The sequence below is a fragment of the Gobio gobio genome, assembly GCF_949357685.1.
Source record: "Gobio gobio genome assembly, chromosome: 7".
In the NCBI taxonomy this organism is placed as follows: domain Eukaryota; kingdom Metazoa; phylum Chordata; class Actinopteri; order Cypriniformes; family Gobionidae; genus Gobio; species Gobio gobio.
This window is the reverse complement of record NC_137103.1, coordinates 27087685-27115592: the sequence shown is the minus strand read 5'-3', so window position 1 is coordinate 27115592 and position 27908 is coordinate 27087685. Positions and strand designations below refer to the sequence as shown.

General features: G+C 38.2%; 1 protein-coding gene across 1 annotated transcript; it reads right to left on the bottom strand.

Moving 5' to 3' along the window:
- Positions 1–11: 11 nt before the first annotated feature.
- Positions 12–27441, bottom strand: LOC307129382 (UPF0524 protein C3orf70 homolog B). The gene is made up of 3 exons (XM_079821766.1): positions 27059–27441; positions 26580–26768; positions 12–1488 (listed from the first exon to the last, which is right to left on the bottom strand). The coding sequence occupies exons 2-3, from the start codon at positions 26761–26763 to the stop codon at positions 899–901; spliced, it is 774 nt and encodes a 257-aa protein (XP_079677892.1). The 5' UTR covers positions 26764–26768; positions 27059–27441; the 3' UTR covers positions 12–898.
- Between the last annotated feature and the right edge of the window lie 467 nt (positions 27442–27908).

Here is a 27908-nt window from a genome sequence, read left to right as displayed (position 1 = left end):
GTTTTTTTCTTGGAGTGAGCGGGTTTTGGTGAGCTTTTGGGCTGGAAATCTTTGACCCAATCTGGCAACACTGATCACATTACAGCCTTGACGTCATTGAATTTTGTTCAACAGTTAATCACTGTTTGCAGATAACATAAAAAATTAATGAGGTGCCGTAAAATGAATCACACCTGTCTGTGACTTCTCTTATAAAACAGCATTTTTTTCAGTGTAAAAGAATAATAGATCAATCAGAAATTAATGCCACAGAGGAGGCCTCTGGTCTCCTTCCCTGCGTTCCACAGCGTTGCGCTTTTTCCGGCTAAGATTGCAGGCTTGAGCTTTGAGCATACGAACCGTTTGCTCTCTAATCGCTCTCCCGGTACTTTGATGTCTTACACCGATCAGTCTGTGCAGCGTCGCTTCAAGCTGAACACACCTATTGTTTTACGTTGGTTGTGAGTCGACACTGCTCTTCTGCACAAATGTATCTGATGGTTTGAGGTTGCATGTGATCCCCATCACTTACAAGCCACACAAAGCATTACTAAGAAAAAGTCCTACAAAATGAAATTATATGTAATCTGAGTGAATTGGGGTAAGGCGAGAGCACAATTCTGGAAAAAGTATTTTTTATGTACTCAATCAATAATGGTATTTCATTCATTTTTATCCAGAAGTCTTCCGTAGTGCAGATTTAAAGTCAAGAACTGTGCTGATAAACCTCAAACATAGGATCATATGACAATGAGAGTAGAAATGTAGATTAGAGACAAATGTAAAGTGTAGCAATGTCTTTATGGGTGTAGCATTTTCCAACATACAATATTTATTTTAACACAATGAGTTAATCTCGTCAGACAAAGAGAGAGAGAGATGTGAAAAGAACAAAGAGCAAATATGCAGTCTAGAAATATCACACAGTAGTTTCAATATTTTCAATAATCTCCACAGTGGATTTGGAAGGGGACAGTAGGGAGCATTCATCCTGGTCCCATAGACTTCCCGGACTAGAGTGTCCATCCATGCTAAGTTCATCCTCTTCCTCAGACTCATCCTCGCAGGATTCTAGATAGTGTCCTCCCAAAGCATTGATCCCCGAGTCCTCTGAGCTGGAGGGCGAAGAGCAGTGGCCCATTTTCGGTCCTTTAACGGCCTCCTCAACTGTTTGCTTGTCTTTAGTGTGCTGTTTCTGTGCTATCAGACAAGCAGGGTTTATCTGAGGCGGGCTAAGAGGGGCCTCTGTGTGAACTGGGGGCCGCTGAACGTAGCACATCTTGCCGTTGATGCGTTTGACAATGTAGTCGTCGATAAACAGTTCGGCAATGTTGCAGTATTTCGGGGACTCGGGACAAGGCGGTGGCAGGAAACAGGGGGAGATGCGGAGGAAGCGTTCAGTCAGAGAGATGGACAGATCAATGGTGTCGGCGCAGTCAGACGGAGCGACCGGCACAGGTGTGCTGGGTAGCTGAGCGACATTGGTCATGGGCTGGTACACATATTTACCTGTACAGACAGAGTAAAAGGAGATCATTACCTGAATATCTATCAGAAAGCACATCACATATTAATTTGTGTACTAAAATTGTATTGCCTCAGAAAGACTGAAGCAAGTAAATTCTAACTACGGCTTTGAGAATATTTAGGTAACAAAAAAACTTTAAGCATAACTGAAACAAAAAAAAAAAGAGATATGCATTGCATTAAAACTCACAGGATGCTTCATTATGTTCAGTCTTGCAGTGCACTGCAGTATTAATGGCTGCAGCCTCTGGTCTGAAAGTCATCATCATTTACAAATAAATCTATTTTGTTTTCATTAAAGCACGCACATCAGTATCTCACATGGAGAGAGTTATCCAAAAACCTGTGGCGTCCATCTACATGCTAATGAAAGCTACAGTCACACCAGTTTATTTCCTCTTAGGAGATAAAAGAGATAAGAGAAAAGAGATTAAAAAAATTAAAAAAAAGTCAAGGGTAATTCATTTAAACATATTTCATTACATTATAAAAATAAACCTGTGCACATATAATGAGAGATAAAAAAAAAAAAAAAATGAATGATCCAAATAGAAGGTTGTGCTGCAATCCACTGAGGTTGTATTCCAGTGCAGCAATACTACTTTCACAGAATGAATGAATGCTTATTCTACACATTGTAGCATTTCATTGTTTTATCATCTAGTCCATGTTAGTCAATGTTTCTTGAGTTTTACATGATCATTTTCCTGCCTTGCTTTGATCCTTTGTTACTGTAGCTTTAATACTTCTATAAATGACCTCTGTTATGATTGGTTAACCTCTTTCTTTGCAAATGATATGAGTAACAGTGGCACTGCCAAGATGCTGAATTTTCAATAAGCTTTGAATGTACACCTGGGTGTTTCTTATTTACTTTTTTATTAAAGGACATCCGTGTCATATACTTCAAATGATCAAATATGTGAAATAAATTATTAATCTGTTGGCTGTATGGCTGTTAATTATAAAATCAAATCAACATGAAATACAAAAATAGCAGTAAATATAAATGTATATATATCATATCATATAATAGAATAAACGCTCTCTTTGAATACTTTTACATAATTGGATGTCCTCTGATAATTAGGGCTGTCAAAAGATTAATCGCGATTAATCGCATCCAAAATAAAAGTTTGTGTTTACATAATATATGTGTTTGTACTCTGTTAATTATTATTTAAATATAAATACACACACATTCATGTATATATTTAAGAAATATTTGCATGTATATACATTTATATAATCTATAATATATATAAATATAAATGTTTTATATATAAAAATTAAAAAAAATTCTTAAATATATACATGCTTGTGTGTGTATTTATATATAAATAATAATTAACAGAGTACACACATATATTATGTAAACACAAACTTTTATTTTGGATGTGATTAATCGCGATTAATCTTTTGACAGCCCTAAATATTATATTATATTATATTATATTATATTATATTATATTATATTATATTATATTATATTTATTATATTATATTATATTATATTATATTATATTATATTATATTATATTATATTATATTATATTATATTATATTATATTATATTATAGCTTTCTATTGTTTACCACCACTGTACATTTTAATGGAATCTCTGTTCCAAACTTTGGAGTTGGAAGTTTTCTTCACATTTTAAGCTGATTTGAGCTGATTTGAAAAAAAAAAGAAAAGAAAATCACCAAAACCTACTTTGTATTAGCTATACATTTAACAACCTGCACTGTAACACAGAACTAATCTGACAGCTATAGGTCACTATGGGTCTGCAGACAGTAAACCCATACTAAACCAGCTAGTTCTAGTAGAATATCATGAAATATATGTCAAATAAAACATTGTTTTCAAGGTTGTACTGATAACAATATGGAAATTGTATATGTTTCATTTTATATGTTTAAATAAAATTCACTACATGGGCATTTTTGACCACCCACTACTACTACTACTACTAATATGATGATTTCCGATCTAACTCTTCTCTGCAGCTCTGTTAAAACACTTTATTTCAAAATTAAAATTAAAATCTTGTTTTCCATGAAAGATCCAATCAAAAGTTTGATTAAGGACAATTTTTTTTTGTCCCGTTTGTGATGTAATGTTTCAGATGGGAGCTCACGCTCCTCCTTTGTTGAAAAATGGTCAAAATGAAAAGACCATACAGCTCATTTCCGTTTCGTTCCACACATCTGGCAGAATGCAGCCAGGGTGTGATCAGGACATCTATGACAAGACTAATCCCTTGTTATCTAAGGCCCAGATCCACATCCACTCACTCGCTCATGGCCTTTGACAGCAAGTCTCTTGTCTCATCTCTCTGTCTAAAGGTCTTTCTCACATGCACCCTCCGTCTTTCTCTTTCTCAAAAGCATCCCCTGAATTATACAGGAGTCAGCTCAACAGAGATAAAATATGACAGTATAGCTCCATCCATCTCATTTACTTCCCCAGAACGGATTTACACAGGGCACATAAGACAGCAACTGTCAAATATCTTGTGTTCGGTTTTAAATAATAAAAGTAGCGACACAACTTACTAAACTACATTTTAAAACAGCATGAGAGTTGCTTTTCAAGTAAAAAGTTAAATGACGCTCTCATATCAAGCACTGGGGAGTTTGATTTATTTTGTGAATAGATTCATTCAGATACAAACCGTTCAAAAACAAGATTGCCAATTCATTTGTGTTGCATTTCATATCCTTTTTTTGCATTGATATACAAAATAATAATATATACTGCAATAATATAATGCACAATATCTGGGGTAGTGTAAATGAAAAAGATGCTACTACTACTACTAATAGAGTAAATGATTAATACAAATAACAAATAAATAAATGGACATATAATTATAGCTAATAGTATAGTTCTATCAGCAAAGAATTACTGCAGCCCTGAGATTTGATATTATTTCTGTAATAAATTCTTGAGTGGAACTTAATAAACATATCCGGCCAAGAAAAGCAAAGACAACGAAAGAAACAAAAGCAAAACAAACTCATTACATTCTAATGAGATTCCAAACATGTCCTGGGAAGAGAGCAAACGAAGGAAATTGCAGGGGGTGCCGACTGTCTCAACTAAGCGGAACACAATTATTTCACTACACTTTTCTCATGTGCAATCAACAATAGAGGTTCCACTTGTACTGTTTGGCATTCATTTACAGACTTCTGTCGGTTCTTTGTTTTATAAATCTGTTGGACAAGGACCGGATCTCCAAGCCAGAACAGAGCTCAGAAGGAAATCAATGTTTGACAGCTGGAGCTGCAGGCACAGAGCCAGAAACAGGAGGCTTCCTTCTCTGCGTTTCACACATGGCCACATAACTTCACTAAGCAGCACATACACGCCACTCTCACAGCTTCTGCTCTCTCACCACAGCCCTGGATTTGCTCAGAGTACAACTGGGTGCTGTCAAACACAGCACAGCAAAGCTGTTGGTATCATGTGCGGTGCTGTGCAAGAGCAATATTAATAAATCATCACAATGTACACCATAACACAGTGGTGTCCTCTTGGGGCTCTCATTGCACCAAAAGAAGAGGTACGACAACAACACAATAAAGACTGTTTTTCTAGAATGGAAACAGAAATGTATTCAATATATTAGTTTTTACACTTTTTTATTTAGCAGTAACCATTCGGTGGGGTCAGTAAGTTTAAAAAAAAATGTTTTACAAGAAATCGCTGATGCTCACCAAGGATGAATTTATTTGATCAAAAATACAGTAAAAACAGTAATATTGTGAAATATTATTACAATAAAAAATAAGACATCTAGATAAAAAATAGCAACTAGATTCTATTTACACTAAAGCTGAACAATGTAAGATTTTTGCAGTAAAATATCCAAAAATTATATATTTTGTTCAGTTGAGTACTTAGAATATCCCAAATGTTTCCAACTATTTGTAAATCGTGAGAAATTGCTATTTTAACCAAGGAACCGGGACGTGTGAGCTATGCGTTTGAGGGAGTCGCCTGTCGATTGCGTCATATCTGTTTTACACTCGGTTTTCGGTTCTATTTAGCAGAAACGCTGTACTCTCACTGCTGTGTGAACAAGTGTCTATAGCAGCCGCCGAGCGACACACTCAGACATATCTAATACGATAAACAGGGTTGCGTTACCTCATACTCATGACTGGAAAAGAGGAAGTGGCGCCGGCGACCGTGTCATAATAAAAGTCCCGCCGGCGACTATGCCATAATAACAGTCCCACTCTTCAATCGCTCCGGCAGCCTTGCCAGCTCCACAACACTCGGTCCTGCTCTGCTTCATACTACAGTAACGTTAATAATCGCATCCATGAACATGATTTCTGCCCGCGTCCTATCCTGACTCTTTTCCACCAGCTGTGAGGTGAAGACCACATGTCCCAAGATTCTGCGCTCAAACGTGGCGTCATCAAACTACACCTTTGTTTTAAACAGGTGACCTCTAGTGGATGGAAAAGTTACATAGTGTAGCTTAAGTGAAAATAGCATATTTTCTTAGCGATACATGATATTTACATTTGTCACGATTCACCAGTGAGAGTGCCCCTAATTAGCAGCAGAGGGCACTCCACCCTGGACTGTCATACCATAAAAGACTAAATTTTCCATAATCCTTTGCCCGGACTCATCATCACTTATTGTTTACACCTGTGTCCAATTTTCCTCATCACCTCTGCCTATGGCCCAGTCCCAAATGGCACACTTCATATGCACTTTCGGTCTTGTGGACTTACAATGGCTGGCACGTGCGTGTGTCCGTTAAGTCCACGAGACCGTAGGGTGTCCCATTTGTCATTTTAGGTCTCAGAAGGGTGCTTGTGAGTGCTCTCTTTGCGGTCGATATGCGCCCTTGATGCGCACTTCTGCCGAGCCCGCACTGGTGCGGGTTCCGCAGCGGACTTCTTCCCGACAGTCAAAGCGGCGTTACGTCATGAAAGTGCGGACTCGTAGGAAGACCACAAGGGTTTAGAGTGCCATTTGGGACAGGGCCTGTATTGTCTAGAAGTCTTGTTTGTTGTATAACTGCATTTCTGAGCACTTTCCCTGGTTTCTTGTCTGTCGGTTTTTGGATTACTTGCCTGTTCCGTGGATTACCCTTTTGCCTGTCTCTCCTGTCTTGTTTGCCTGTTTGGACTGATTGCATGTGTATGACCTTTTGCCTGTTTTATGGACCACGAAGCGTCCAAAGAGGGCTCCAGCCCCTGACCAGCTTCCAGAGAGGGCTCCAGCCCGTGACCAGAGTCCAGAGAGGGCTCCAGCCCCACCCCGTGGCCAGAGTCCAGAGAGGGCTCCGTCTCTTTCCGTCATGAGTCCAGAGAGGGCTCCGTCTCTTTCCGTCATGAGTCCAGAGAGGACTCCGCTTCCTGTCACAAGTCCAGAGAGGACTCCGCCTCCTACCCCAACTCCAGAGAGGACTCCGCCTCCTGCCCCAAGTCCAGAGAGGACTCCGCCTCCTACCCCGACTCCAGAGAGGACTCCGCCTCCTGCCCCGAGTTCAGAGAGGACTCCGCCTCCTGCCCTGAGTCCAGAGAGGACTCCGACCGAGCCACCTGCTCAGCCTGCTCTGCCGTGGGTGTCTTCAAACCTGTCTGCGCTGCTGTGGTGGTCATCTGCTTCACTGTGGGGGTCGCCTACTCCACCATGGTGGTCAGCCCTTCTACCCTGGTCATCTGCCCAGCCTTCTTCGCCCTGGCCACCTGCCTGGCCTATGCCACCCTGGTCATCTACCCGGCCTGCTACGCCCTGTCTGCCTGCCCTGCCTTAATTTTTCCATGCCCTCTTCCGCTGCATGGGCCTGGCCCTCCATCCTGCCCCCGGGTCCGCCTCTGCTCCACCTCCCTCCTGGACAATGTTAGGAGCGTCTGGAAGCCACTCCTTTGAGGGGGGAGCTATGTCAGGATTCACCAGTGAGAGTGCCCCTGATTACCAGTGAAAACAGTGATATATTCTATTTACACCATATAAAAGTAGCAGTTCTTTGCAATATGTGTAAATAGTAATTACATGCAATTTATGCGTATTTTGACAGATACATACTATTTGCACCTCCGTATTGATGTACATTAACAGGATGCAATAATAACAGTGTAAATGATTATATTTATTAAAATTATTAAATGGATTCTGCCTTAATGTGACAATAAAAGCCCTCCCTACACCTATCCCTACCCAATAAATGCTTTTATTATTATTAAACATTTCGTTAGGTACTTTTTTTCTTATGAATATTTTAATTCCATTTCTGTGTAAAGCACTTTGAGTTGCCACTGTGTATGAAATGTGCACCCAAAGATTCTGTCATCATTTACTCACCCTCAAAAGAAGAAATTTTGAAGAATATGGGTAGCCAAACAGTTGACAGGCCCCATTGACATCCAAAAAAATACTATGGAAGTCAATGGAGTCCATCAAATGTTTGGTTACCAACATTCTTCAAAATCTCTTCTTCTTCAGCAGAAGAAAGAAATTCATACAGGTTTGGAACAACTTGAGGATGAGTAAATGATTTTTATTTTTGGGTGAACTATCCCTTTAAGTGTACATTTCCACTAAAGCAAAAGATCTGTAGATCTGTCATACAATAAAAATAATAAATATAGCTGCAAGCAGCAATACCGGGGCCAAGCGCAAAGAAGAAGACAAGACATGCCAAAATGGCTGGCAGTGTCAGATCAACTGGAGCAATGAGCAATTAATCACATTTTAAGATGATTTTAGGCAAAAGGCTGAAAAACGCATTGTAGTCTGAGAGTGTCAGACCAACTGCAACAATTAACAATGATACAGTTTAAGAAGATTAGGCAAAATGGCTGAAATATCATATATTGAGTCACTGATAATGTAAGTTAATGGTTTATCACTTTTGACCAATAGGTGGCACAGATACGAAATTGATGTGGTGTGGTCAGAATAAGGGAACAATGACACATGCAAAGTTTGATGCCAATATGTCAAAGCATTGCAGAGATACAGCCTCAAGAGTAATTTTGGCATAATGGCTCAACTTCGTCGCTGCGGTTTACAAAAACGGTTTCATCTATTGATGCAAAATCCCTAATTTTTTGTTGACACAGTCTGAAGATGATACGATTCGATTTTGGTGGAAATTGGACAAACGGTCTAGGATGAGTTTGAAAAAGTAGGTTTTGATCAAATAAGAACATTGAGGACAGGATGTTTGACCAAATATGGAAAAATTTGTATCTCTGTTCTCGGCATGAGCCAATGACTGTATTATGACCAGTTTCATTAAACTAGGCTAATTTAATCAAAAGTTATTAGCATGTTTGTAAATTTTGTTATAACCTCTGACCACAAGGTGGCACTGCCCCAAAACGTTTTGAGTACCTTCAAAGCATGGTGCGGAAGACATGATTTTTGGACAAACAGTTCAAAAGTTATAAGCAAAAATAGCCATTTTTTGTATCTCCGGACCAGTAGGTGGCGCTGCGCCGAAACGCTGCATGTTGCTTCAGGTCATGCTTGTGATGACATATACTAAGATTGGTTTGAATACGATAAAGCGTTGTGGAGATATAGGCTTATGAGTGTTTTTGCAACCGCTACGCAAAATTTGTGTGCGCGTTTATCGAAAACGATTTGACAAATCAACTTGATTTGCAAGATTTTTTGTCAGCATGGTCTGAAGATGATCTGGTTCAATTTTCGTGCAAATCGGACAAACCGTCTAGGACGAGTTCGTAAAAGTAGGTTTTTTGGAAAATTAAAAATGGCGGGGAAATTATCATGACCGAAAATGACATCATAGGTTGCAATTGAATCGGCATGAGCCAATGACTCTATTATGACCAGTTTCAATATACTAGGCTAATTTAATTAAAAGTTATTAGCATTTTTGTCAAGTTTGTTATATCTTTTGACCACAAGGTGGCACTGCCCTAAAACTTTTTGAGTACCTTCAGGGCATAGCAAGGAAGTCACATACCGAGTTTAGTAACAATATACTAATGCATTTGTAAAATATCGCATTTTTTGACAAAATTCAAAATGGCCGACAGCCAAAATGGCCGATATGGTAAAATTGAATATCAGACGACTCGGCATGCCGTCTTGAATGTAACGAGACCACTTTTATGATTTTTGGACAAACAGTTCAGAAGTTATAAGCAAAAAGAGCAATTTTTCGTATCTCCGGACCAGTAGGTGGCGCTGCGCCGAAACGCTGTATGTTGCCTCAAGTCATGCTTGTGATGACATGTACCAAGTTTGGTTTAAATACGATAAAGCGTTGCGGAGATATTGCCTTAAGAGTGTTTTTGCAACCGCTACGTAAAATTTGTTTGCGCGTTTATCGCAAATGATTTGACGAATCAACTTGATTTGCAAGATTTTTTGTCAGCATGGTCTGAAGATGATCTGGATCAATTTTCGTGCAAATCGGATGAACCGTCTAGGACGAGTTCGTAAAAGTAGGTTTTTCGGAAAATTAAAAATGGCGGGAAAATTTTTATGACGGAAAATGACGTCATAGGGTGCAATCGAATCGCCTTGAGCAAAGGAATCAGAGGAAAAAAGAATTTTGTTTCTAGCCCTTATGGTTCAAAAGTTATTAGCATAAACATGAGTCAAATTTTGGACTGATGGTGGCGCTAGAGGGATTGAGTTTGAGACTCCAAATTTGCTACGGTGACATTTCAGACTGTCCTCTATTAGTGTGCCAAATTTCACAACTTTTTACCATACGGTTCTATGGGCTGCCATAGACTTCGTGGCGGAAGAAGAAGAAGAAGATGAATAAATATAGCTGCAAGCAGCAATACCGGGGCCAAGCGCAAAGAAGAAGACAATACATGCCAAAATGGCTGGCAGTGTCAGATCAACTGGAGCAATGAGCAATTAATCACGTTTTAAGATGATTTTAAGCAAAAGGCTGAAAATGCATTGTAGTCTGAGAGTGTCAGACCAACTGCAACAATTAACAATTATACAGTTTAAGAAGATTAGGCAAAATGGCTGAAATATCATATATTGAGTCACTGAAAATGTAAGTTAATGGTTTATCACTTTTGACCAATAGGTGGCACAGATACGAAATTGATGTGGTGTGGTCAGAATAAGGGAACAATGACACATGCAAAGTTTGATGCCAATATGTCAAAGCATTGCAGAGATACAGCCTCAAGAGTAATTTTGGCATAATGGCTCAACTTCGTCGCTGCGGTTTACAAAAACGGTTTCATCTATTGATGCAAAATCCCTAACTTTTTGTTGACACAGTCTGAAGATGATACGATTCGATTTTGGTGGAAATTGGACAAACGGTCTAGGATGAGTTTGAAAAAGTAGGTTTTGATCAAATAAGAACATTGAGGACAGGATGTTTGACCAAATATGGAAAAATTAGTATCTCTGTTCTCGGCATGAGCCAATGACTGTATTATGACCAGTTTCATTAAACTAGGCTAATTTAATCAAAAGTTATTAGCATGTTTGTAAATTTTGTTATAACCTCTGACCACAAGGTGGCACTGCCCCAAAACGTTTTGAGTACCTTCAAAGCATGGTGCGGAAGACATGATTTTTGGACAAACAGTTCAAAAGTTATAAGCAAAAATAGCCATTTTTTGTATCTCCGGACCAGTAGGTGGCGCTGCGCCGAAACGCTGCATGTTGCTTCAGGTCATGCTTGTGATGACATATACCAAGATTGGTTTGAATACGATAAAGCGTTGTGGAGATATAGGCTTATGAGTGTTTTTGCAACCGCTACGCAAAATTTGTGTGCGCGTTTATCGAAAACGATTTGACAAATCAACTTGATTTGCAAGATTTTTTGTCAGCATGGTCTGAAGATGATCTGGTTCAATTTTCGTGCGAATCGGTCAAACCGTCTAGGACGAGTTCGTAAAAGTAGGTTTTTTGTAAAATTAAAAATGGCGGGGAAATTATCATGACCGAAAATGACATCATAGGTTGCAATTGAATCGGCATGAGCCAATGACTCTATTATGACCAGTTTCAATATACTAGGCTAATTTAATCAAAAGTTATTAGCATTTTTGTCAAGTTTGTTATATCTTTTGACCTCAAGGTGGCACTGCCCTAAAACTTTTTGAGTACCTTCAGGGCATAGCAAGGAAGTCACATACCGAGTTTAGTAACAATATACTAATGCATTTGTAAAATATAGCATTTTTTGACAAAATTCAAAATGGCCGACAGCCAAAATGGCCGATATGGTAAAATTGAATATCAGACGACTCGGCATGCCGTCCTGAATGTAACGAGACCACTTTTATGATTTTTGGACAAACAGTTCAGAAGTTATAAGCAAAAATTGCAATTTTTCGTATCTCCGGACCAGTAGGTGGCGCTGCGCCGAAACGCTGTATGTTGCCTCAAGTAATGCTTGTGAGGACATGTACCAAGTTTGGTTTGAATACGATAAAGCGTTGCGGAGATATTGCCTTAAGAGTGTTTTTGCAACCACTACGTAAAATTTGTTTGCGCGTTTATCGCAAATGATTTGACGAATCAACTTGATTTGCAAGATTTTTTGTCAGCATGGTCTGAAGATGATCTGGTTCAATTTTCGTGCAAATCGGATGAACCGTCTAGGACGAGTTCATAAAAGTAGGTTTTTCGGAAAATTCAAAATGGCGGGAAAATTTTTATGACGGAAAATGACGTCATAGGGTGCAATGGAATCGTCTTGAGCCAAGGAATCAGAGGAAAAAAGAATTTTGTTTCTAGCCCTTATGGTTCAAAAGTTATTAGCATAAACATGAGTCAAATTTTGGACTGATGGTGGCGCTAGAGGGATTGAGTTTGAGACTCCAAATTTGCTACGGTGACATTTCAGACTGTCCTCTATGAGTGTGCCAAATTTCACAACTTTTTACCATACGGTTCTATGGGCTGCCATAGACTTCGTGGCGGAAGAAGAAGAAGAAGAAGAAGATGAATAATAATAATAAGAACGGGAACGGTTTCAATAGGTGCCTTCGCACCTTCGGTGCTTGGCCCCTAATAATAATAATAAGAACGGGAACGGTTTCAATAGGTGCCTTCGCACCTTCGGTGCTTGGCCCCTAATAATAAATATAGCTGCAAGCAGCAATACCGGGGCCAAGCGCAAAGAAGAAGACAAGACATGCCAAAAATGCTGGCAATGTCAGATCAACGGCAGCAATGAGCAATTAAAGACCTATTAAGGTGATTTTAGGCAAAATAGCTTTAAAATGATAAATACAGTCAATAATAATGATTTAATGATTTATCACTTTCAACCAATAGGTGGCACAGTTACGAAATTGATTTGGTGTGGTCAGAATAAGGGAACAATGACACATGCAAAGATTGGTGTCAATATATCAAAGCAGAGTGTCAATATAGTGTCATTGCAGAGATATAGCCTCAAGAGGCCTTTTCATTATAAGTATGGACCACATGGCGGTGCTGTTTTGAAACCGTTTAAGCAGCTTAAAGAAATGGTGCTGATGGCCAATTTCAAGTTTCGTAATGATACACCAATTCATTTGTGAAGCATAGCATTTTATATCATAAAACTGCATTGTAGTCAATGGGAATTTCATGTTTTGTTCTATTATAGCGCCACCAAGTGGCACAATCCTATCATTTTTTTAATGTGTCCTTGGAGTGAGCCCATACATGTCTGTGTCAATTTTGGTGAAAATATCTTGTTTAGTTTTGGAGTTATATACATTTATATGAAAAAACACATGAAAAATGACTGACACCTGACTTTGATTGGATTTTACACCCCCTTACTATCAATATTTTGACATTTGGGCATTATCAACTAGCTATCGACCTATGTTTCCGAACTTCTGATGCTGGTTTCGTCTCGATCGGACTAGCGGTTTCGAAGATATCAGCTAATGTTTTTAAAGTGCTAAATTACAACGCTGCACAAATAATACGCCGAAACCTGGCAAGTCTGGTATCGTTGGACTTGGCGAGGATTCAGGAGACAAAAAAAGTTACTCTCATGAAAATAAGTCAATCTCACCTAAAGTTATAAGCATTTGAAAAAAAAAATTCTCCACTAGGTGGCGCTACTTCGAAACTTCTTGGGCTCATTCAGGGCACCGTGTTGATGACCCAAACCGAGTTTCGTAACAATCCGTTCATGTGTTCATAAAATACAGCATTATAGCACATAATTCAAAATGGCCGACAGCCAAAATGGCCGATATGGTAAAATTGAATATCAGACGACTCGGCATGCCGTCCTGAATGTAACGAGACCACTTTTATGATTTTTGGACAAACAGTTCAGAAGTTATAAGCAAAAATAGCAATTTTTCGTATCTCCGGACCAGTGGGTGGCGCTGCGCCGAAACGCTGTATGTTGCCTCAAGTCATGCTTGTGATGACATGTACCAAGTTTGGTTTGAATACGATAAAGCGTTGCGGAGATATTGCCTTAAGAGTGTTTTTGCAACCGCTATGTAAAATTTGTTTGCGCGTTTATCGCAAATGATTTGATGAATCAACTTGATTTGCAAGATTTTTTGTCAGCATGGTCTGAAGATGATCTGGTTCAATTTTCGTGCAAATCGGATGAACCGTCTAGGACGAGTTCGTAAAAGTAGGTTTTTCGGAAAATTCAAAATGGCGGGAAATTTTTTATGACGGAAAATGACGTCATAGGGTGCAATGGAATCGTCTTGAGCCAAGGAATCAGAGGAAAAAAGAATTTTGTTTCTAGCCCTTATGGTTCAAAAGTTATTCGCATAAACATGAGTCAAATTTTGGACTGATGGTGGCGCTAGAGGGATTGAGTTTGAGACTCCAAATTTGCTACGGTGACATTTCAGACTGTCCTCTATTAGTGTGCCAAATTTCACAACTTTTTACCATACGGTTCTATGGGCTGCCATAGACTTCGTGGCGGAAGAAGAAGAAGAAGAAGATGAATAATAAATATAGCTGCAAGCAGCAATACCGGGGCCAAGCGCAAAGAAGAAGACAAGACATGCCAAAATGGCTGGTAGTGTCAGATCAACTGGAGCAATGAGCAATTAATCACGTTTTAAGATGATTTTAAGCAAAAGGCTGAAAATGCATTGTAGTCTGAGAGTGTCAGACCAACTGCAACAATTAACAATTATACAGTTTACGAAGATTAGGCAAAATGGCTGAAATATCATATATTGAGTCACTGATAATGTAAGTTAATGGTTTATCACTTTTGACCAATAGGTGGCACAGATACGAAATTGATGTGGTGTGGTCAGAATAAGGGAACAATGACACATGCAAAGTTTGATGCCAATATGTCAAAGCATTGCAGAGATACAGCCTCAAGAGTAATTTTGGCATAATGGCTCAACTTCGTCGCTGCGGTTTACAAAAACAGTTTCATCTATTGATGCAAAATCCCTAACTTTTTTTTGACACAGTCTGAAGATGATACGATTTGATTTTGGTAGAAATTGGACAAACGGTCTAGGATGAGTTTGAAAAAGTAGGTTTTGATCAAATAAGAATATTGAGGACAGTATGTTTGACCAAATATGGTAAAATTAGTATCTATATTCTCGGCATAAGCCAATAAATGTATTATGACCAGTTTCATTAAACTAGGCTAATTTAATCAAAAGTTATTAGCATTTTTGTAAATTTTGTTATAACCTTTGACCACAAGGTGGCACTGCCCCAAAACTTTTTGAGTACCTTCAAAGCATGGTGCGGAAGACATACCACATTTCATAACGATAGACTAATGCGTTTGTATTTTAGCACATAATTCAAAATGGCCGACAGCCAAAATGGCCGATATGGTAAAATTGAATATCAGACGACTCGGCATGCCGTCCTGAATCTAATGAGACAACTTTTATGATTTTTGGACAAACGGTTAAAAAAATGATAAAAGCAAAAATATCCATTCTTTGTATCTCCGGACCAGTAGGTGGCACTGCGCCGAAACGCAGCATGTTGCCTCAGGTCATGCTTGTGATGACATGTACCAAGATTGGTTTGAATACGATAAAGCATTGCGGAGATATTGCCTTATGAGTGTTTTTGCAACCGCTACGCAAAATTTGTGTGCGCGTTTATCGAAAACGATTAGACAAATCAACTTGATTTGCAAGATTTTTTGTCAGCATGGTCTGAAGATGATATGGTTCAATTTCTGTGCAAATCGGACAAACCGTCTAGGACGAGTTCGCAAAAGTAGGTTTTTTGGAAAATTAAAAATGGCGGGGAAATTATCATGACCGAAAATGACGTCATAGGGTGCAATTGAATCGGTATGAGCCAATGAATGTATTATGACCAGTTTCATTAAACTAAGCTAATTTAATCAAAAGTTATTAGCATTTTTGTAAATTTTGTTATAACCTTTGACCACAAGGTGGCACTGCCCCAACACTTTTTGAGTACCTTCAAAGCATGGTGCGGAAGACACATACCAAGTTTCATAACGATAGACTAATGAGTTTGTAAAATATAGCATTTTAGCACATAATTCAAAATGGCCGAAAGCCAAAATGGCCGATATGGTAAAATTGAATATGCAAGTTGAATATGCAAGTGCAAATAATTGTGGTGGTGCAAACTTTTTTTTCATTTCTACAAATTGTAATTACTGTGCCTGCTGTGAGCTGATACACTGACTGAACCACCATTCTATAATTAACAAATTCAACTTCATCTTCACACTCTAAACTTTAAAGCAGGCTTTAGGTTGTTTAATTAGTTACTTCCTTTCACTGTGCTTTGTGCACATGACAGAGAGCTAAATGCAGCACGCAAAATGTAAATCCACATCTCGGCGGACATGTCGTGGACGACCAACACCTCCAGCCTGGTCAAGAAGGCTCACCAGCACCTCTTCTTCCTGAGGACACTGAGGAAGAATCAGCTCTCCTCGGCTATCCTGGTGAACTTCTATCGCTGCCCAATAGAAAGCATCCTGACCAACTGTGTGGCAGTATGGTATGGGAGCTGCTCTGTTGCGGAGCGCAAGGCACTGCAGCGGGTGGTGAAAACTGCCCAGCGCATCACAGGGACTCCACTACCTGCCATCGAGCACATCCAGAGGAAACTCTGTCTGCATCGAGCTCGCAGCATCCTCAAGGACTCCTCTCACCCAGCCCACAGACTGTTTTCTCTCCTGCCCTCCGGCAGGCGTTTCAGGATCCACCGGACCAGGACCAGCAGACTTAAGAACAGTTTTTTCCCCAGAGCTGTCTCTTTACTGAACTCAAACCCCAGCTGATCCACTTCCCTCATAAACTGCTAACTCTCCTACCTCACACCTACATTCACTTTGTTATTTGCACTACCGACTGTTTATTACAGTAACAACTGTTTACTTATGCATTTTGCACTAAAATACCTTAACTGGATTATGCTCATTTGCACTGCCGACTGTTATTTACAGTACCTACTGTTTACATTTGCATTTTGCACCATACTTCTAACTGTAATATGCAATCACTTTCCACTGCACTTTTACACTTTCTTGGATAGCTTCTGTCCATAATTTATTGCACTAACTTAATCCACTGCTATATTCCTCGTTTAGCCTAACATATCATTGTATAACTCTATCTGTAAAATTCTGTTTATAGTAATAGCCATCTGTATATTATATTCATAGTACATATTCACCTGTAAATTCTGTTTATAGCAATATAGCCATCTGTATATTTATTCACTGTACATATTCACCTGTAAATTCTGTTCTGTTTATAGTAATAACCATCTCTCTATTTATATATATTTATATATATTCAGTACATTTCCATGTCCTGCACTTATGCAACCTTTGTATATCCTGCACTTGCTGCTATTGCACTTCTGGTTAGACCTAAACTGCATTTCGTTGCCTTGTACTTGTGTAATGACAATAAAGTTGAATCTAATCTAAAGAGCTGAAAGAATTTTACTTGCCCGACCAGACATAAGTAGTCTGATTAACTGTTGAATAACAAACATAACTAAAGAATAACCAAAACGCAATAATGATTCAGATTGTATTTAATTTAGTGTAAGTGATAGTGGATAATAATGTATGTAGGGCCTACTATAATGTTACTGACGGTAACAAGGTTGCCCTGTTGAGGCTGGTGCAGCCTCTCAAGGAGAAATTAAAACAAATCAACAGCACACACAAAGATTGAAAATGTGATAGTTTCATATAGTGTTAATTTTGTCACCTATTTTTTATTCAGTCTTAGTCTTAGTCTTGTGCCAAATGTCCTTGTTAGTTTTAGTCATATTTAGTCATTTAGATATCTTTTTTTGTTAGTCAAGTTTTAGTCGACTAAAAGTCTCGTCATTTTAGTCTAGTTTTAGTCAAAAAACAACTCAAGGTATCTTAGTCAAGTTTTAGTCTACTAAAAGTCTCGTCATTTTAGTCTAGTTTTAGTCAAAGGAAAACTCTGCATACAACCTGCATAATGTATGTGCCACAACACCACAGCTAACTGGATGATTTACAGTGTAGATGCCTAAAATCAGCATTAGCTTATGAGACGATGGGCACAAATATTGATTTCGATCTTGATTCAGTATGAATTACATATGTATAGGCCTATAGCCTACTGTACATATAAGGAAAACAAGTTTGCCTTTTAGCACTATTTTAAACTTTTTTGGGGGTTATATTATATTTGCTTGCATTCACTATTCACTATTATTAACATCTTAAAATGTAACAAATAAGTAAGCAGTTATAATCTGCAATACTTTTTTGAGCAACTAGACTACATGTATATTTATTAAAGAGCCATACAGGCACCAGTAAAGGCATTACAAGTGAAACTTTTTATTGTTCCAGCCACAAAATGGCTCTAATTTGCCTCTTTGCATTGGAATTCTCTATTTTAACCTTGATTAATACACTAATTGTAATATAAATAATACAAATATTAGAAGAAAAATGTTTTAAGTGGTCATTAATGGACCATAAGTATTGCACAAATAGTACCAAAAGATCACCTCCAAATATTCAATAAATATTATTGAACTAAAATATAGGCTATTTATTTAAAAAAATTGTTAAGATGTACGGTCACATTTGACCATCAATGAGTATAAGTGTGACTTAATTAGAATACCTGAGGGCTAAATACAAGAAAAACATTAACATTAATGTTAACAATGTTGCATCTCCACTACCACTCTCCATAATAAAATGATACTGTAAATGTGGCTGACGTAATAATTAATGCACACTATATGCTGTAGGCTACTGTTTACCAAAAATTGATGCAAACACCTGTGTAGTGAAGCTGTTGTGTAACTTGCGCGGCTGTTGTGTAACTTGCGCAGAAGTATTGAGCGCTCCGTGAACCACGTGACTGACCGCGCGCGCCGCAGCTAGATGACAGGAGGAGAATGAGAGAGACCTGTAGCCTACTCGAGCAACAGCGCGAACTCTTTCGGAATATTTTGAACTGCTGAATTTTCATCTCATGATGAAAAAGTAGAGACGATTGTAGACGAAAATGAAGAGAGATTTTATCTTAGTTTTTATTTTATGCAAAACATTTTAGTCTCGTCCTTTTTCGTCAACAATAGTGCATGTTAATTTAGTCTTAGTCGGCGTTTTTGGACATTGATGCAGTCTCGTCATCGTCTCGTCTTCGTCAGGGAAAAAAAGGTTGTTGACGAACATATTTAGTCTCGTCTCGTCTGACGAAATTAACACTAGTTTCATACAACAGTTTAATAAACAGTTCAAATGAAGTGAATTACATTTTAGACACAATATGTACTTGTTCTTTTTCAGCAGAAAAAAATAGTTAGAAACAAATCACAGCAGCATGTCATGACAGCACCTTATCATTAGTGATTACCCTTTCATAAACAACTGCCTCATTCAATGAATCAGCCGTTTGAACAAATCGTTTGAATAAATGACTCAATGACTCACCCATTAAGATGGTCACCTTCCGCCACCTACTGGATGTTTATGTTCATGTGTAAATTATTTAATTTGATTGGCAACAGCCCTATAGTTAATAATTATTCTAATAGACACTTTTATTCTAATTCTTTTAATGTATTGATTAAATTAAAGAATTGAAAATAAAAATGCATTTAATAACATTAGAGGGGAATGGCCTTCATAAAAAATGGTGAGAATATTGATTAAAAAAATGGTATTTATAAAATAAACATTATATTTTCATCACACACAGACACACACAAACACACAATATATATATATAAACATGTTAGTTGTGGTAATCCTACATTTTTGCTGGTGCTCCTAAATTTTTAATTGGGAGCACTAATGCTACCAAGTAAAAAAAAAAATATTTCAAACACTGACTAATATTAATTATACATGTATTAATATACAATACTAACACAAAAGTGTTTGACATGCTTAATGAAATATAATAACAATCTAAATGAAACATATTAGTCGAGAAGACAAAGTCTTCTTGACTAATATGAAAAATGCATTGTATGTGTCAATATGTCATTGCAAAAATTTAGCCTCAAGAGGCCTTTTCAATATAAGAATGGACCACATGCGGTGCTGTTTTGAAACCGTTTAAGCAGCTTAAAGGCATGGTGCTGATGGCATATACCAAGTTTCGTAATGATACACCAATTCATTTGTAAAGCATAGCATTTTATATCATAATACTGCATTGTAGTCAATGGGAATTTCATGTTTTGTTCTATTATAGCGCCACCAAGTGGCACAATCCTACCATTTTTTTTACGTGTCCTCGTAGTGAGCCCATACATGTCTGTATCAATTTTGGTGAAAATATCTCATTTGGTTTTGGAGTTATAGACATTTATATGAAAAAACACATGAAAAATGACTGACACCTGACTTTGATTGGATTTTACACCCCCTTACTATCAATATTTTGACATTTGGGCATTATTGTATATTTATCGACCTATGTTTTCGAACTTCTGATGCTGGTTTCGTCTCGATCGGACTAGCGGTTTCGAAGATATCAGCTAATGTTTTTAAAGTGCTAAATTACAACGCTGCACAAATAATACGCCGAAACCTGGCAAGTCTGGTATCGTTGGACTCGGCAAGGATTCAGGAGACAAAAAAAGTTACTCTCATGAAAATAAGTCAATCTCACCTAAAGTTATAAGCATTTGAAAAAAAAAAATCTCCACTAGGTGGCGCTGTTTCGAAACTTCTTGGGCTCATTCAGGGCACCGTGTTGATGACCCATACCGAGTTTCGTAACAATCCGTTCATGTGTTCATAAAATACAGCATTTTAGCACATAATTCAAAATGGCCGACAGCCAAAATGGCCGATATGGTAAAATTGAATATCAGACGACTCGGCATGCCGTCCTGAATGTAACGAGACCACTTTTATGATTTTTGGACAAACAGTTCAGAAGTTATAAGCAAAAATTACAAATTTTCGTATCTCCGGACCAGTAGGTGGCGCTGCGCCGAAACGCTGTATGTTGCCTCAAGTTATGCTTGTGATGACATGTACCAAGTTTGGTTTGAATACAATAAAGCGTTGCGGAGATATTGCCTTAAGTGTGTTTTTGCAACCGCTACGTAAAATTTGTTTGCGCGTTTATCGCAAATGATTTGACGAATCAACTCGATTTGCAAGTTTTTTTGTCAGCATGGTCTGAAGATGATCTGGTTCAATTTTCGTGCAAATCGGATGAACCGTCTAGGACGAGTTCGTAAAAGTAGGTTTTTCGGAAAATTAAAAATGGCGGGAAAATTTTTATGACGGAAAATGACGTCATATGGTGCAATCGAATCGTCTTGAGCCAAGGAATCAGGGGAAAAAAGAATTTTGTTTGTAGCCCTTATGGTTCAAAAGTTATTAGCATAAACATGAGTCACATTTTGGACTGATGGTGGCGCTAGAGGGATTGAGTTAGAGACTCCAAACTTGCTATGGAGACACTTGAGACCGTCCTCTATAAGTGAGCCAAATTTCATAACTTTTTACCATACGGTTCTATGGGCTGCCATAGACTTCGTGGCGGAAGAAGAAGAAGAAGAAGATGAATAATAATAATAATAGGAACGGGAACGGTTTCAATAGGTGCCTTCGCACCTTCGGTGCTTGGCCCCTAATAATAATAAGAACGGGAACGGTTTCAATAGGTGCCTTCGCACCTTCGGTGCTTGGCCCCTAATGAGCCACACAAGGAATCAATAGCAGTCCCCACTACACTAGGTGTAATTTCAAAAGTCTTAGGGCCCTATCAAACACCTGGCGCAATGCAACACCAGGCGCGACACGTGTTTTTTGCTCGTTTCAGCCCAACGCAGTTATCATTTTCACGTCCAGCTCCACTTTGTTTAAAAAGCAAATGCACTCGTGCCCGTCCGTTCGCCCATGTGCGTGCTGGTCTGAAAACGAGGTGTGTTCAGGGGCATTGTTGGCACGTTGCTATATTGAGGCAACTGAAAACGACTGCACCATTGACAAACAAAAACCTGGTCTAAAGCCACACACAAAGGAATGGGCATCAGCATACATTTTTAAATATTAAAAATAAAAGGATTCCTCTCTGGAGAAGCGTTCAGTCTTTCCACCACGTAAATAGCGAATCCGCCATGGTGCAAGCGCAACTGGCTTTTAAAGGGAATGGGAGATGAGGCTCTGATTGGTTTATTACATGTTGCGCCCAAAACACACCCATGACTCATTACGAGACCAGGTACAACCCTTTTGGAAGCCGACCATTTTAGTCGTTAAACTAGCAAAAGTGGATTGGAAAAGTGCTTCAGACCATTAAAATAGGGCCCTTAGTTTCTACAGTTAATCAACAAAGCTCCAGTATTTCCTTCCATGAATTATTTAACAGATCCGGCATACTAAACAATAGATATCAGGGTGAGCATGTTGTGTTTGTAATTTTATGCTACATTTAGTGCTTCTCACAATGGCACACCAGTCAGTAGTTCTCACAGGGCAAGTGTGCTGGCTGATAAACCACGAGCACGCATTGACATAATGCTCTGTCTCTCTTGCAATAATATCAGATTACAGCTGTCCTAATGTGCACACACACAAATTTAAAGTGTCTACCACCATCCTACAATCCAAATTCATTATTTTTCCAACCTCAAAGCTCACAATGTGGATGTTTGTGCTCATAAAAATGATAAAACTGCATGCAAACAATGATGAACTGCATAACTGCATTTATACTGTAGACCAGTATTACATTAGAATATGTTGACTACAGATATGCTATTAATGATCAAATAAATCAATTGAGTAACCTTATTTGTGTTGTATAACTAATCACAAACATAGGACTGGCCAGTAGCTGGTCTGGAAAAGGATGGGATTAATCAAAAATATAGAGGAAATCAAAAAACTTCTGTGATGGCCAGTGAGGATAATATTCTTTTATTATTTGTTGGATGAACTTAATAAAGTTCAGTTCCCTTGGCAGAAGTGTCATGAGAGGGTATTAAATATGGTTTGATCTGTTCACACAGTCTAAAGGGCTCGTACTGACATTTACCTCCCTTAAAACACAATGAAAGCTTTTACAATCACCCGGGACCTGAACTAGTCAGAGTGACGTGAACTAGAGGAAGTGAACATCCTGCTAAAGGAGCAGAGCAGACGCTTCCTGTGTGTATACGCTGATGACTGGTGGATTCAGGGTCATGTCCAGCTAACAACTGGAGAACATAGAGGTGACGCCAAGGTTCAGGAAGCTTTGATGAAGTCAACCATCAAGGTTTTAACTCACACAATGCATTTGCTGGTGAGATATTTCTGGGGAGATCTACACATCTTGCTTACTAAGAAATTCTCAAGCTTGTGCTCAGGTACAGCTGAAGCCATACAATGCTGAAAAAGCATCCATGTGACACCAGACAGCAGTTACTGATGACAACACAAGCTCATAAATGTTCCCAAAAACAGCTGTGGCAATAAATAAGAAAAACAGATTGCGTGATCATACACACAATGTATAGTGTTGTTCAAACAAATGTCATATTTGAAACCCAAAACTATTAGAAAAATAGGTTCAATGGGATTCTATATCGATCCCTAGGGTTCTTGACTCAAATTTAAAGAACCCTTTAAAAAAAAAAAAACATAAAATTTAATTAAAATTAAAAATGAATTAACCCTTAAATGCATGAATGTTTCGCCAATCATTATTACACATTCGGGTCTTTAGCGACCCGGCAGTGTTGTGCCAGTTCACAGCTTTTCTGAACTAGTTCAAGTTCAGTTCATACATGCTCAAAGTGAACAGTTCACGTTCAAAGTTCACAATTTTAATTCTGAACTAGTTCAAAGTTCAGTTCATTTGACTTTTTTCGTGAGATATTCAAATAAATACTTTTTTTCACACTACGAGCTAGAAATCACTATACGTTCTTTGAAGCTGCTCATTGTAGACATTTGCTCATGACACTGCAATTGTCGGTGTCCGTCTCCGTGCCATCACTTCCACTAGCCATTTTTTTTTAAATTGCAGCGCTTTCTCTCACTCTCGTCTTTGGTCTGTCTCTCTCTCTCTCTCGCTCCTCTAGCCCTCCGCGCTCTCGTCGTTGCCTGCTACGCGGCGTTGCTATGCCTACCCCGCTCTGCTGCTATTCATCACGGGTAACGTTGTGCGGAAGCCAGTATGCTATTCAACTATTCTCAGCCGGACACTACGTTGCCCGCAATGCATTGCGCACACAATGTCAAAACCATTTCTGTCTGGTGATACATGATTTAAGCGGCACCAGCGAGAATACAGGAGGGAGGAACTTTCTCTCGTTGCGTTTCAAAAGAGAAAACAGATGTCACTCAGTTTTCAATGGAAAACAAATTCCAACGTTCATTTACAGTGATGTCTGCCGTTCATGACACATAATGTGAACTAATTCACGTTCAAGTTCTTTATTAAAAAATGTGTTGCGTTCAGTTCAACGTTCACGAAAAAATGAGCGTGTTCAATGAACGCGTTCTTTTGAACTCGTTCACGCACAACACTGCGACCCGGATATATATCTAACACGGCTGGATATCTACCTGTCACAATAATATAAAGGCAGCTCTAAGTGCACTAAGTGCAAATAGCAATAGATGCTATTTACTTTTATTTTAAGTGTAAATAGTAACTAGATTCTATTTACACCATGTAAAAGCAGTTCTTTGCAATATGTGTAAATAGTAATTAGATGCTATTTATATTTTATTTTGACAGATACATACTATTACAACATAGAGTGTAAATTATAATATTTATTAAAATTATAAAATGGATGCTGCCTTAATGGGACAATAAAAGTCCTCCCTCCTACCCTTATCTTGTCTGGCTATCACCAGACCAAGATTTAAGATTGAACATTGGTCTGGGGAGTCTGCTCTGTATTTTCTACTGCACAAGAGGTGTGATAAACGAGAATAAATTAAATGACTCTGTACACAATTGGATAGTCCTTCAACCAATCAGACCACAAGAGGCGTGATAAACGAGCATAATTCAAATAACTCTGCATGCAATTGGATAGTCCTTCAACCAATCAGATCACAAGAGGCGTGATCAACGGGCAACGACCCACCGCTTCTCTATCCGTCATTGCGTTAAACCCGCCAATAGCACGCCAGGTAGATAAACCAGTCTGTGATTGGTTGCCGCAAAAGTGTAACAGAAGCAGTGGAAATGAATGTACAGGTTTTCAGACTGAGCTTCAGGGCGAAATCAAATCGCCGGCAGATCAGGCTGGGTTTAGCCAGTCTAACACCTACGTGTATTCCTAACCCTACCCAATAAATGCTTTTATTATTATTAAACATTTCGTTAGACATTTTTTTTAAATTACATTTTCTTATTTTTTATTAAAAGTAAATGCCTTTCTGATGTGATATGTGATGGGAAAAGAGAGAAGAGCAAGCTCTGCAAAAGGCAGATTCGAACCCGGGTCGATCGCGTCAAAACCTTAAGCCTTACACTTTACTGACTACACCACTGAAAATGTTGCAAAATTGCTGTTTTTTTTTTTTATCTTTTTTTTCCCAAACGGGCATTGTTAGGCGAAGCTAGTGCGAATAGCACTTGCCAACAAGGCACACTATTTGCACTTTGTGTAAATAGACAACCGTAATATATAAAACTCTCCTGATATTAGAGTTACAGTTACAGACGTATACAATAAAGCATATTTTGTTTCCTTTTGGAGCTTGGAAGGGTTCAGTTTGAGCAGATGTTTTATACCATCATCACTGTCCATAATTATATACCATAATTTCCCAGTACATTCAGCATCTGGCCCATATTCGCCATCTCAAACATATTCTCAAAACTATAATTTTCAACACCTTCAAAATCAATATTTTGATCGCACCATCAAGTGACAGTAACACTAATATCTGATTGCGTTCAGTACTTGTTCGGCTGTAAATCGCTGAGCCATTTCAAGTTTTGCTGATGATACTTCCTATTCTTTTGTTTTCTGCCTGCAGTAACTATGAGTGAAATGTCACTTCATCATTGTGTATCAGACATTGCCACCTTGTGGAATAACAGTGAAATGCACTTATTTAGTCATCAAAGATTCAATTATTGTTGTGCAGAAAAAAATATACTTACATTGTTACACACCTCGGGTCGCTAGCGACCCAATACAATTTTTACAAATAATTAATGGGAAAACAGGCATTCTTTTATTTTTAGTTTATAATAAATTGATTGAGAAATACTAAGAAGGATGATGTCTAACTTTAAAAAATGAATGAGGACGGAGCGAGGAGGGTGAATGACGTCCCGGGTCACTAAAGACCCATGGTATGCATTTAAGGGTTAAAACTAAATCCATGAAATAAAAATTAAGCACCTGACTGAACCCTTTAAAATTTTATATAGAACCTTTTCTTCTAAGAGTGTAGATTCATATAAATAGTAATGTAAATGGAAATGATGCATGCATTTACCACATAATCTTTTTTCTGCAAGATGATCAACTACAGTGACCTTTAATCATACTGTCCGCTGCACTATTGTGTGAAGTGAATAATATTTTTGACCCATTTGTCATTTTAGTAGTAGTGTAATGTATTTAGAATAGAATAGAATGTATTTGCATGTCGGAAGTTGGCCACTTACAGTGACACCAGCCTAAATGGCAGCACCAGTGCAGTTTGAAACACTTTCCGTGGCTGTGTGTCGCGCAGATGGACAATCCATCACAGGGGAGAAAGTCCGGTCTGCCTGCACAGCTTTTGGCCAGAGCTTGAGCTTCATCTAACTTATCACTCTTCAAAGCCTTCTGCACTCCGGTGTAAGCCATGGTTACTGTAAGAGAAGAGGCATGCAATGAAGATACACTGTCAACCAGAGGGTCACCTACTGATTTATGATACATTACAAATAGGGAGGTTTTAGCCTAAAATAAGATGAGCTGTTTTTAGGTCAGACTTTAAGGTTTTTAATCATAGATTTTATATAGCATAGTATTACATAATATTGTACTATCATTTGTGTTGTGTAAAATATTACTGTATTAAAAAATAAATGATAAACAGCAGCGTGCTAGTCTCAAATAATACGAACTATAAAAGTATTTGGAGTTTGGATTTGCTTACCTTATTCAGGTTCGATGACTTACAGCTGATGATATCCTACCATCACACAACATCTGCATTAAACTTCCCACAACATCTGCATTAAGATCCCTGTAGTCGTACTGCACATGAAGAATGACATGTTTCCATATTAAACGAAATGGCTTTAGATGAGGATAATCCTTCAAAGATTTCCATAGAAATGTCAATAGAACTGAGTTCAAATAACGGTTATATGGCAGATCCGTATTGAGGAAGAAATCATGCATGTAAAGGGTCCTGGAGCGTTTGCTATTTAAAGAGAAAAAAGCTCAGGAAAAAGGCAGTGCTGATCGAAACTTATGTGAAACATGAGCCCGGCTCCTCGTGTTGCAGTCGCAGTGGATGCTGCTGCGGGACTGAGCGCTGCTCGCACACCGACGGAAAATATAATGCACGCTACAGCTGCTGTGACAACACTTGACCAGCAGACGGCGCTCAGAGTCATTACAAAGGTTTTCTCATTAACTGTACATTATTTTAGGTACACGAGGAAAGACTTTAGAATATTCGAATATAATATAAAGAATATTATAGAAAAATATTGTATCATTGTTATTATTATTAGCTACTTTTATTAATCTGACTACTATTTTTGTAGTTCATTCTTTCCAGTGGAAAAAGCAAAAGACATTTGACTATTTTTCTTGGTAGGTAATTATTACAGGGGGAAAAATACATTTTGGATTCAAAAAGGCGAATTTTGTTGACAAAATTTTTTTTGTAAAACATAGCCTACATAATTTCATTGATAGTTTGTAAATCTGAGTACTAATGCAAATTGCAAACATTTTACATAAAAGATGTTTACATATAATCAAAAAAAAAAAAG